Genomic DNA, 13549 nt, shown 5'->3' with positions numbered 1-13549 from the left:
CTTTCACGTCGCAGCAAGTAATACCGCCCCTTTTGGACGAGTCTATGTGTTTTGGCAGAATGCCAACCAGGGTTGCGCTACAGACGGTCGAACTATACCTACACGATTTTTTTCCGCAGCCTGAAAAGCATCTCAGCTTAAAAGCCATTCCTAAAGATTTTCCTGATTTTGAATTCAAATATCATTAAAGTTCTGATTTTAGTTTGTAACAAAGGGACCGTTAGTATTCTCGTTGATAAATTTAAACGCACGTTGATGAAGAATAATCATAATACCCAATATATGACTGGAATCAATTTCCGTGGAGAACACGCTGGTAAAGAATTTATTCAGCTTTGTGACTGTACATTAAATGCGGCCTTCTCTCGATAAAATAAAGCTTGTTGTTGTTGCTAATCCTCAAATACAGGTTCTGCTAGACGAGATCCACGAGATTATTCACCTTCAAAAAGTCATAGACTAGCATAGGAAACCTAACCAGGTCGTCGTAGGACAACCCAGATACCTAAGAATATGTGCCGGAGAAGCCTGCTCATTGTTACATTTCGGACAAATCGGGTGTATTTTATTACCTCTCTGGAGAGCTAGTCTTCTTATGCTTGAGTTTTAACCGTAAAAGCCAGCCAGCTTATAAATTTGATACATTAGGCAGAACCAAATTCCGGCGCAGGAAACACTAGCAACGAAATTTTTCAAAATCCTAAATAAACATTCTTACTTCATCATGGTTGTTTGATCATAGAAAGGGTCTTTACTAGAGAAAATTTTAGCAAATAAATCTTTTAAAATACAGGGTGTTTTCCATCGAGTGGGACAAAAAGAATACCATAGTGCAAATCTTGTAAATGATTTATAGGTTCTTGTATATTGTTAAGAAATGTCCAGTCGCGGTAAGATAGCTTCCCCACAAAACAGGTTTAGGATTGCCAGAAAATTGAAAGGGAAGATAGCGTTGCCACATTTGGCGAGAAACCGCCGATGTGGCGACAAAATTGGCGATATGCCATGGACGAATGGAGAACCTTCTGGAACGAATTCTTACCGGTTTAGCACAGAATGTTCTCGAACACAAGCCAAAAGCTATATAAACTCTGCTGGTAAGCAGAGTTTGTTAGTCAGTCAGTGCGAGTGTGGAGTTAGAGAGTCCATTGAGTTGATAGTCAGTCAGTGAGTGCCGAGTTGGTCGTCGAGTGCACCGAAAGAGTCTCTTAATGTATCGCGGTTAGTGCATCGTAGAGAGAATGTGTTGAGCTCCGAGAACGACTGAATGGAGGAATCGAGAGCTGTACTCTCTTGTGTATCGTCGAGTACATCGCCAGTTGTAGCGTGGAGAGTCTCGAGAGAACGTGGAGTTCCGAGAACGACCGAGCAGAATCGGGAGTTCTACTCTGGTGCTTTGCAGTCAAGCTCTCTTTACCAGTAATAGCCTGATAATGTGAAGGCTATGTTGCTGATCGTGTCAGCGTGTTTATAATAGTTCGACGACCGTAAACGAGATTTTGGAGCTGTCCTGAGAATACTGGCCAATAAAGTGTGTTTTGATACTTTATCAAGTGCCGTTGTCATTATTCACTCCAAATCCGCACGAACCCCATATGTACAAGCGTGAAGAGGAGAGAAAAATAACGCAACAATATGATTTTTTCTTGGAAAACGGCTGTCTCCAGAGGCTTTATTTATGTTTTTTATGACGTATAGTGGATGTCTTTCTCGTTTTATAACTGATTAATCCAGGCAGTAATCAGTGCCTTCTATTTTTTTTATTTAAGATAATAATATAGGATTGTTCTTACAAGACATATGACAACTGCTTTGGAAATAAAAAGACAAGGTAGCATGCATAAGATTAAAAATAACTGACCGCTTCGGTGAGCTGTTCTGGATGTTGATAATGATACAGCTGTCGTAGAATACTAAATTGCTCTTCGTTAAATAAGCTCAGGAAAGGATTTCTTGTAGAATAGAAGTCCAAGTCGATATCCAGCAAATAGGGTCGACCATCAAGACCATTCTTGACATCGGGGCTTAGGGCAGCTTTTTGAAGAACATCTGAAAAGAAAGGATTGATGAGCATTTAGGATGTAGAGTCATTAGGTTCTTTGAAGCTGGAGACATGAAAAATTAGCAAAGCCCTCGCCATGACTCGAGCCTGGACCTCTCGAACACGCGCCGAGTGTGCTACCGTCACACCCGAAGGCATGCAGAAAAGAGGGAGAAAATACCTTGTACTCCCCCCTTTTAAAGGGCGACTGGGGGTTAGGGGGCCCAATCGCCTGGGGGTGAAAAATCATCATCCACCACCTTTTAGTTCGGGCGCCACTTGAAGAGTAATTGGGATTTTTTTTATACGGGAGGCAAGAAAAATAAGCAATGCCCTCGCCGGAACTCGAACCTGGACATCTCGAGTGTGCTACCGTTACACCACAAAGGCATATTGGAAAGAGGCAGTAAATACCTTATAAGGAAATGAATTATTGACAGGAGACTTCGAACAAAGGAGTGACAAAAGTATTTCACACAAACATTTTATACTATGGAAAATCATTTTTTAACTTTCTAGTGTGAATGCTCGAGTTTAAAGTGCGATGACTAAAATAATGCTAAATTCTCTTTTTAGGGAACCAGAATAGCTCCAACATAAAATGTGACATAAAGCTTACATACTTGTATCCTTAAGCACAGCAATGTAATAATACCACCCTTGAAATCGAATCGAAATCGTGCTTTTATAGGTACCATGTCTCCTGTTGTTACCAGAGTGAAACTGAGATCCATTTACCAGCTTTTTAACATCAGCAACTTTAATATACACTATTGAAACTGGAATTACCTCGGCTGCTGGCACCAGACTTGCCCTCCAATTGATCCTCTTTAAAGGATTTAGAATGTACTCACTCTGTTATATTTCGTCACCACCTCCCCAACCTGGCAGTGGGTAATTTGCGAGGCTGGCTGCCTTCCTTGGATGTGGCAGCCGTTTCTCAGACCTCCCTCTCAGGAATCGAAACTGATTCCCCGTCACTCTTTACGAGCACGATAGGCGTGTAACCTACAATCGACAGTCGATAAGGCAGACACTTGAAAGATATGTCGCAGGGACAAGCCCGAGCGACCAGCCCAAAATTATACAGAGTCACTACATAGTACGGACACAAGGTCCGATTGGTTTTGGTACAATAAAAGCGCTTGTACAATAAAAGGTTCAATAAAGGGGTACAATAAAAGGATCGGAGCTCTGCTGCGTGTATTAGTTCTAGAATTGCCCCAATTATCCAGGCAGTAAGGTACGATCCAAGGAACCTCTATGTCTATCTTATGCTTATTTATATAATTACATATCTTCATTAAGTAAAGTGTTAAGATTTTTTTCTCCCCCCTCACCACGTGCCTTAGTAATGTACTTGGAAAGCACGTCTGGTTAGCAATCGGAAGATTCAGAGTTCGATTCCCGGCGAGGCCACTGCGCATTTTTGCGTCCCTTCTCAAAAAAACTTAATGACTTCAAGGGCAAAGAATTTTATAAAAATAATTTCTGCCTTGTGGGTGAAGAGGTTCCATACGGCTAACTTTGCGCATAAACACTCCACATCAAAATACTATGCGAAGAAAATAATGCTTCCGATTAGGGGTATAAGCTACGGATTTGTTCGGAAACTGTTTACAAAAACTGTACTGCAGTAGTGAAAAGAAATTAAAAGAAAGAACAAATAGCTCATATAAGATTGGATTTATTAATTAACGGTAAATTACATTAAAGCTACTTGAGAACAGAGGTTCCTTTTCCAGAGGACTTTTATTTAGGTGGTAATTATTTAGGTATTTAGGGGGTACATGGGAAAAATTTAGGTATTTAGGGCAGACAGTCCGTTTACGGGGATTCAAAAACGGGTCGAACTACCAGTATTTAGCGCTGCTATGCGCCCAATCTTTAGTGGGTTTAACATAAAATTCAAGTTTTAAACAAAAAAATAATTTGAGCTAGATTAACCTGAGATAATTTTTTTACTATTAAATTCTAAGATTTCGTCGATGATTACGGGAGAAATAGAAAACGTTTATCGTTGGTAACAAAACTGGATTTATATTTGAACAACGCGAATTTAAGCTACGTGGCTTCACTCATAAGCGCATTTTCTATTAAATAAATATGCAGTTTATTATTATTATTATTATTATTATTATTATTATTATTATTATTTAGTGTGCTTTGATATATGAATGCAAATCTCGTCAACATGTATTTCATCTGTGTGGCTGCGGATGACGATGAAGCAATTTCTCAAAGGAGGTACAGAGAAGAATTCTCGAGTACCTCCTTTGAGCCATTGCTCCGTTACCGTTTCAAATCCTATTTATGGAATGCATATCGGCGAGCTCTGAGTTCGTGTAACGACGTATACCGCTCGAAATCCGCACGAGAAACGACAATTTACGCCAGCAAAGCACTTTTATCTACTGCTAAACAACACCCCGTATTCTCCTGATGGTGGCCGTCTTTCTTTCTCGGAACTTGCTTTGAGGGTCAAGTTAGAAATCAACACCTCTTGGAGAAAGGCTCCACACGCATGAGTGGTACGTTGGTAACCGCCCTGGCGCTCCCTAACAGAGGCTAGCAATGGATCTGAACAAACGGCTCTAGGTAAGCGGCGCATTGGTCAGCTGCGCGTTCTTCGTTTTGTGTCTGGCATTAAAGTCTATCCCTTTTGCCCGAAATGCAACTTGACCCAAGCCCATATCTTGTGTTGCATGGGTTGCCTGAGGAGCCAACTACTCTCTTGTCCTGGACTCGTTCTTCCTGGAGTTCATGGACTTAATTTAACATTGCGGTCGACTGGGTGGGACAGGCCACAACAAACAGAATCCCGTATCACTTCAACGGGCTATTCCGCACATACATTCCATTACAAAATATGCTTATTTTGGTCCCTTCTATCTGCCTTTACATTTCTGCCAGATATTTTGAATCACTCTGCATGAATTCTTTCTCAATTTTTTTGGCCGAATTACACTGAGAAGATGAACGTCAAAAGTCAAAAGTTTCAATCATGCCTTTCATATTTAGTTTCTTAAAAATATAAAGGCTTATTTTTTTAATGTGTTCTTAAATTTCTCTCAGAAAAACCTAGGTTTCAAACTTTATTTTAATTAAAAACTTTTATATCAGATAAAATGAACTCTCCGAGCGATTCGAATTTCTACAGATTCGGGCACATTTTAAGATTCGGATTCTAAACAAATTAGGATTCACGTCACCTATAGTCGCCACGTTTTCTCAGAAAGTAAGGGGATTTTCGCCACTTAAAAGTAAACACAATGCTGTTCAAGTATCAACTGTAATCATTCCATGTGTAATAGATATTTGAAAACTTCAGAATCAATAAATCACTAAATCAAAGAATTTTAGAAACAAATTTAGAATTCCAAAATCACTAAATCAAGGTATATCCGGAATACATTCATAATATAGAATTTCAGAATCAATAAATCAAGGACTATCAGGATTCATTTTAGAATAAGTAAATCAAGGATTATCAAAATTAACTTCAAAATTACTAAATCAAGGAATATCAGAAACAAATTCATTGATACTAGTATATTACTTTTATATTCGTCATAAAACGAAATGCATTAATTAATTTCAAAATGTTTCAGTGAAATTTTCCAAATCAAAACACTGGGTTATCTCCTTTCCTTCAGGAAAAGCAAAAGTTCGAAACTCGGAGATGGTTTTTCCTTACCTGCGGAGGTGAGTTCGTCCTGAGGCTCCCTCAGGGTACAGACCTCAAGCGTGACGTCACGAGCGCTCTCCAGTTCCTCCGCGGGGCACCAAGCAAGTTCACTCACGAAGTACGACTCTGTACAGGTGACCCTGAAACGAGAAAGAAACGACGATGAGCATCCACTGACACGACAGTTCTTCGAACTCCCGCTAATACAAACAAAGCATTTATTCTTTCCCAAAACGAAAGCGCAGTCAAAAATATTCAAATCAATTAAGCAACAACTATTCAAAGAGAGAATATCAATATTTATCACTCCTTTCCATATTATTAAGAAATCTGTTTTCGAAATCCAGATCTCAGATCCAAATTTATCTAAAATTGTTCAGATCCAAATTTATCTTAAATTCAGGTGTGCAGGTATAATTTGAGAAACCGCGAATTCAGCTCAATTCCACTGCAATAAAACGAATCATCGAAACATTTTACTTTCACAGTGAATATTAATGTGTGCCCACCAGTGGCCTAATGGATAAGTCAGCTGAACACTGGTAGTTTGAATCCCAGCGAACGGGCTGAGTGCTGTGACAAACATCAGGTTTATACTAGGGAACTTCCTGTTTCTCTTGAGAACGAATAATAGTGTCTCCCGGACACTATTATTCGTGATATTTATTATGATTATTCGTGATATTTATTATGATTATTTTTCGTGATATTATTATGATTATTATTTCCGGCGATGGCCGGAAAGTGATCAAGGAAAGACTCGACACCCCCTTGACGGGATATCCGTTACTAATCTGGAAAGCGAAACGAAAACGTGGCTTTTGTCTAAGAAATGCCGAGGTACTAAGACTTGGATACGAGCTAATTTGCCTTAGAAAATCCTTCTTGAAAGCGACTACTGATCAGGCGTCTGACCGATGTCCCGGAAAGTACACAACAGTTTTGCATTTCAAGGCAAAGTTCCGCTTCGGATATGCCCGAAAAGAATGTCTCACATTCTGTAAATATTCTCGGATTTATTTTTATGTAGTGACTTATCTGACTTGTGTGACAGTAACAAGTTCATGAATTTTACCATGGAGAGGAGTGCAGGATTGCGCCTGCAATTCGAATGAGCCCTAGGCACCTTATAGATGAGAATACAACTTTGTCCACTTCCGTCCCAATTTTGAAAGAGAATCCCTTGCGGTTTATGGTCCAAGTCTCTATCTCACCTCTCTTTTCCTGCTAACAAACCACTCGAGAAAACGTTCGGCTCGCCGTGTATTTTAAGTATCCCATCACGTAAAGAAACTATACACTTCCAAACAGCCAAGCCATCTCCAGGATATGGATTGACGCCCCAAAATACGAAAACCGAAAACGCTAATCAGATCATTGTGGGCCAGATTTTGCAAGTAATGTAAATATGAATTTTGTATGATTCGCTTCATACCATGATGAAAAAATTTTTGTGGAATCACAAACATTAGGCAAAATTGGACTATTTGAATATTTCAAAATATACAAGGGCTATTTGCCTAAAGTAAGGGATGCCTTAGTGAAAGACATTTAAAGTAAAACTAGAAAAAAAAAAAAAAAAAAAACTGAAAACCGAAAACCAGCTACGCAGCCTGCCCATTCGCCTGAATTCGAACCCGGCTTGAACTACCAGTATTCATTGATTCGAACCATTCGGACACTAATGGGGCTCAAGTTTCAAAACATATTCAGTAGTCAAATACACATATCGTGCTTTCTGGATATACCGAAATTTCGGTTTACGAATTCTTGCTCCTGAGGCTGTTCAGCAGGCGAAATGTTCGTATACCAAAACGGTTTTCTCCATTGAAATGAATGTAAAATGGATTAATTCGTTCCGAGACCACAGACGACTGCTGACTCAAAATTTGCAACAGTACTTTATTCACAAGTTCATTTCTTTTTAACTTTAGTATCACTTTCCTCGCATTAAACGTCATATAAAACTCATTTGCAAAATCATAAAATATTTAAGAAGAGCTATGTTTAGAATTTCCGACAGTGAGTTAAAAGTTGTCGTGCTTTTTTTTATATATATTCGCTCTATTACTTCTTTAAAAATAATACATTGCGATAACATCTAGTAGGAAGATCCTTTTCTTTGAAAAGTGATACGGACACGAATGTGAGGATCGAGACTAAAAGTACCTCTAGAGATAATTTAAACAAAACAAAACAAACAAACAAACGAAACAAAACAAAACAAAACAAAACAAACCCGCATTAACTGGAAAAAAAAAATTATACGTCAAATAAATCATTACGGTTACAGGAAATCAAGACTAGAAAAATAAAAGGATTTTTTTGACCTAGCGCAACGAGTGATGATAGAGCTTGCACCAGCAGACAGTGATCGAACACTCCTAAAACTTTCATTAAAGATCTCTGAACCATGTTAGGCAACGCGCGGTGGCACAGTCGATTACTAAGCATCGTTTTCTTCGCACTTACGTGACATTACAGTCAACAGAAAACTGACAAAATTTGTAAAAAAAACTTTTAAAAATACGCTAACAATAATTCATTTTAAATGCTTTTAAAAATTAAAATTTAAAAAAAAATTTAAAAGCGCATGTATAAAATTTCCAGAATTGCCGAAGAAGTTTAAGTATTGACATACATTTATATATTTTTTGCAGTCTTTTCTAAGTTTATCGTATCAGTGTTCAGTTTTCTTAGTAAGATGGTTTTTGAAACTTTTTTTTTTTGTCTTCTTATTATTAACTTTTTACGTGCTAACTTTATTAAGTATCACGTTCTTCGCACTCTAACGTCATATACAATTCAATTCAACAGCAAAATCACAAATTATTTAAAAACAGCATATCTTTACAGTTCCTGATAGAGTGTCAGAGGTTCCCATACATACTTTTATATTCGCTATCTTATTTCTTTAAAAACTAGCCGCTCGGATAGCCAGCCGCTTAAAGCAGTTATCATTAAAAAGGGAAAATATAGATTTTAATGAGTCCAGCTAATGTAACTTCATAAAAATATTGAACGTTTCTAATTAGACACCTCATGATTTGAATGCAGTAGATCTCCAATTATTCCAATCAATTGGGACCGGACTCCATTCGGATAATCAAAAATTCGGATGACTGGATTTTTTTTCCGAAGAAAGGATTTACGTACACTTTAATTAATTACTGTATGTACGGTATGTTGAAAATAGGGGGAAAAAAAAAAAAAAAAAAAAAAACTATTTTTAAAGAAAAAGAGGTTTTAATAAATTCAAATGAAAAGGCAACACTTTTACGTACATGTTATATAGCGTACTGTACATTACTTACAAGTGCTGAAAGTCATTGCTTTCTGAACACCTCGGTCTAAGTAAGCTGTTTGACGGACACCGGGCCCGAACTAAAAATTTCTTAGTCAGCCGTTACGTGCTCTAAAGCATGAAAAGCTAAGCTTCTGAGCTAGGATCTCAGCTTTTTCATAAAGAATCGAATACTAGGTTTCTCGTTGAACGTGGCTGCAAAAACCCCTTGAAAGCGACATCTTCTAAATTTTTGTTTGTTCCTATCTTGATTGATTTTCTTGAAGAACTTCCATCTTCGTTTTCAAGCAGTGGCATCCGTCTAATTTTTTTCTTAAATTCTGAAAACGATTCGGATAGTCGGAGTTTGGATAACTGGAGTTGTACTGTGCATGTTTATTTAAATCAATTGCATTAAAAAATAGGAAAACGTATTCTTTAAAAACTGTATTTATTGCTTTTTGAAATGTATTAATGGGTTTAGGATAACTACTCAGTTTATGACTCATTAACCTTCCAGATTAAGTATGAAGGAGGCTTAGGCTTTACTGAATGGCAACACGTTGTTGCGTGGAAGATAAAAGTATTTTATAACCGCCCGCGGCAACACAATGCTTTCATAGGGCCGATTTTGGTAATTAAAGTTGAAAGACAAATATCTTACATTTTACCGAATGGCAATAGTCTCACGCGCGGGAGATATATTAAATTTTTATAAAATCACAATAATAAAACCAATTTAATATTCAAAATTCGAGCTTTCAGGTGCATATGTTCGGGAGGAGGACTACGTTATTCAGTATTGGATGGTTCTAGGTACCGTCGTTTTTTCACAACATACATACGTACACACATCCAAATTCTTCATTATTTTGTAGAGACATTCAGATATTTTTATCGCAGGAGTGATGAAAAATTAGCAACACCCTTGCCGGGAATCGAACCACGGACCTCTGGTATACGCGCCTAGCGTGCAGACCACTGCATTACAAAGGCATGCTAAGAAGGCGAGAGAAATACCTTATATGCTACCCCTTTTAAAAGACGACTGAAGTTTTTAGGAAACCCAATCGCCAAATCCTGGGTGTGGAGAATTATCATCCACCACTCTTTTAGTTCGGGCGCCACTGTAGAGAAATTACGATATTTTTATAGCAGGAGTGACGAAAAATAAGCAACGTCCTCGCCGGGAATCGACCACGGACCTCTGGAATACGCGCCCAGCGTGCAGACCACAGCACTACAAAGCCGTTTATAGTGAACCAACACAAAAATCTCATGTCAAAACTGATAACCCCTTTTGGGTTTAAAAAAAAAAAAAAAAAAAAAAAAAAAGAAAAGAAAGCTTTCAGATTTTATGTTATGCCCAAAAGGGCGGTTTTTTTTTTTTTTTTTTTTTTTTTTCCCCATTTACATACGTTTACACGTTTCGAGAGCATTTGGGCTAACAGCTTATCTTTAGAATCTCCGATACGCAATCTCGTGCGCTGGAGGTAATTTTTTTTTTTTTTTTTTCGTACAGTGTTGCCGTTGCTCGCTTTGAAATCACTGAGTTTGTTAATTAAAAATTCGTTAAAGTTTTACAAAATATGAAATACACATTAAAACAAATTCAAAATTCGGGCTCTTAGGTGTCCATATTCGGGTATTTGAAAGCGAGAAGTGGCAACACTGTATGGATTAAAACATTGTTATTTCCAGCGCGCAAGACTGTCTGTCGGAAATTCTAATGATATGCTGTTTTTAACCTTTGTATTATTATTATTATTTTGTTATTCAACTGAAATTTATGTGGCGTAAGTGCGAAGAACATTATATTTAATTAATAAATTTAACACACAAAACGTTAATAATAAAAAGACAAAAAGTTTTGCAAGCCATCTCACTAAGAAAGCTGTACATTGATATAACAAACTGAGGGGGGGGAATTGACATTATATATATGTGTGTGATATTTCGGCATCAAAGTTCAGGCATGGTTTTTGCAGAGTGGTAAGGCTAATCCAAATGAAGAGGCAAGTTGATTTAGTTTTTAATGGTAAATCTTTATTCCAAAGCTTTTATTCAATTATCACTGTAGATCATTTATTCGTTACTAAATAACAGTATTTGAACTTTAATGCATCATAACTTATTCTAACAAAGAGAGCAAGCGCAGTAGCGTAGACCCTAAAGGCACAGAGAGAGGAAAGCTTCTGAAGCAAAATTGACCGAGCTATTGCGATGAGCAATGTTGCCGGTTCCAGAATTAAAGCCCAAGGGCACTTGACAAAAAGAAATCGGGACGTGGAGAAAATCTCAGATGAGAAAACGGAGAAAATGGAAAGAAGAGAAGTACCAAAAGGAACAAGACAATCCAATCGGACAGGTTCGCAAAACGTGACGAGCGATCATAGCTTTCAAGCAGTACCAAGACAATGCAAATCAATGATAACAATATGAGAAGATACACTACAGCAATAGTTCCAATGAAAAATTCAAATACAATTAAGCAAGCTCAATCAATAGTGCTAAATACAAAAAAATACAAAACAACTATACAACACAATTTAAATACAACTATTCAACGCAATACACTACAGCAATTCAACAACAACCTAAGCAACCTATTTACAACACTACTATATCATCACAATGCGAAAACTCTCACAGAATTTGTTTTATCAATCTCCAAGAATAATATTCAAGCTACAGAAGAACTTCAATCAAAATCAGATGCATTGGAAGTATAAACAGCTCCAATTGAGGAGCTAAGTGTGAAAATGTTGTCGTCTGCTCCCATGAAGGTGTGAGCTGCAAGTGGTCTGACGCTTCTATCTTCGAAGAGAATTTCACAATTAAAGACTTGGGAGTAATTAACAAAGTCACATTGCACAGCTCTGTTGAAGAATTTTTCATTAGATCTTCTGATGTAATCTGGAATCGTCTCAAGTTTTAAGTCTCTGTGTAAAAGTTTATTGCGGATAAGGTAGTGTGAATCAGTAATAATGCGCAGAAATTTGTTTTGCACTACTTGTAATTGATGCAGTTGAGTTTGAGTGACCGTGTTCCAAGCAGGAGCAGCATAACAAAGTATCGGTCGAATGCAAGTGGTATATAGTATATGTTTTTTGGTACGCAATCTAAGATTTGAATATTTTCCAGTGACCGAGAGAAATCTGCATATTATGCCCGTGGCTTTGCTCTTGACACTATTAATGTGATTAGACCATGTAAGTGTTTGGTTCAAAATAATTTTTAAATATTTGGCCTTTGTGACCAAAGGAACAGCTTCCTGAAAAAGGTAGAGATCTTTAAAAGCAATGTTTTTCTTAGTTTTGATAAGAATTAAAAGTTGTGACTTGCTAGCATTGATTTTTATGCGCCAATTTTGACGCAAAATGGCGCGCATTCGTTATTTATAGTAGAGGTTACGTAATAGGCTAGGAAATTCTAGAAGGTACTGGTCTAGGGGGAAGATTCTAAATTGCAGAAAGTTAATTATTAAAGGTTGCGTGTTCGTGAAAAGCAAAGCCATAGTAAATATTATTTAACGAATAAATTATATATATATATAATAAAATAAAAATAAAATAAATAATAAAAAAAGTAACCCAAAGCAGTTGAACTTTATATACGGCGCAAATGCGAAGAATAATGACAAAGCTTAATAATAAAGCTAAAAAGACAGACAAAAAAAAAAAAAAAAAAAAAAAAAAGTTAGCAGGTGTGAGTACAACAGCAGACTGGTAGACTACGACCTCAGCGAAACCGTTGGAAAACCTTAACAAATCCTTTTGGGCGACCTTTAAAATCTGAGCCCTTTCCGATTTATTTATTTATTATATCTTTTTAACGTATTTAATATTAGTAAATCAATTTGTACCCTACTTAAAAAAGGCTTTGACAATTATTACTGAAAAATTATACACGCAAATGATGCCATAAATCTTTATGCAAATATGAAAGTTACTTCAACGGTTCTTCCAACACAAATGGCCAGAGTATTCCTTCTCTAGAGATTTAACTTGCAATACTTAACTGCACAGATGTTCTACACTTACGGTTTTACGATAACGATAACTTTATTAATTCTAATTAACATATCAGAATAATAAATCTCCTCTTTCAACATCAAGCTCGACCATGCGCAGAACTATCCACGGTCGAGTTCACTAATGGCGAACTGTAAAATTGTTCGAGAACACAACTGTTGCTTTTCCGTCCGCTTCATCTTTAATCGAGAGAGCAAGGAAGAACCGCGCCAGCTATAATTCTCTCCTGATGATGAAGATGGACGATGGAGTAGTCTTCCTCGACGTCTTTCCATTTCGCATCCCTTCCAGATGCCTTTCAAAATGTTTCGGATGATAAATTTCCAAGAGCCCGTGTGCCTTCGTCGTGTCTTTCTCTCCACGTGTTTTCTCCCATATATATTTCAGCGGGGAGTTGATTTTCGAGCAGTCTTCGTTGTCTTTTTGTAATTTGCCTGTTGAAGGAAAAGCTGAGTTGCATCAACAATTGAGCTTCTCGGAGTTTTTCCTAGTGGCTTAAGTCA

General features: G+C 37.3%; 1 protein-coding gene and 1 long non-coding RNA gene across 6 annotated transcripts in view; one reads left to right on the top strand and one right to left on the bottom strand.

Annotated features, from left to right (window-relative positions):
* The window catches only part of MESR6 (misexpression suppressor of ras 6), a 692054-nt gene that overhangs the window by 276085 nt on the left and 402420 nt on the right, over positions 1 to 13549 (bottom strand). For all 3 annotated transcript variants that reach the window (XM_085811391.1, XM_085811389.1, XM_085811390.1), the window contains 2 exons: positions 5739 to 5869; positions 1862 to 2049 (listed from right to left, as the gene is read on the bottom strand). In XM_085811391.1, the coding sequence (XP_085667517.1) occupies positions 1862 to 2049; positions 5739 to 5869 (319 nt within the window). The remainder of the gene's footprint in view (positions 1 to 1861; positions 2050 to 5738; positions 5870 to 13549) is intronic.
* LOC118188542 (uncharacterized) overlaps positions 1 to 13549 on the top strand; it is a 311615-nt gene that overhangs the window by 52514 nt on the left and 245552 nt on the right. The gene's annotated exons all lie outside the window — the stretch shown is intronic.

This window comes from Stegodyphus dumicola, chromosome 2, assembly GCF_044657685.1.
Source record: "Stegodyphus dumicola isolate Sdum_Otavi_A_Nest chromosome 2, ASM4465768v1".
Classification (NCBI taxonomy): Eukaryota; Metazoa; Arthropoda; class Arachnida; order Araneae; family Eresidae; genus Stegodyphus; species Stegodyphus dumicola.
The sequence above is the reverse complement of the archived record's forward strand: the minus strand, read 5'-3'. Positions and strand labels throughout refer to the sequence as shown.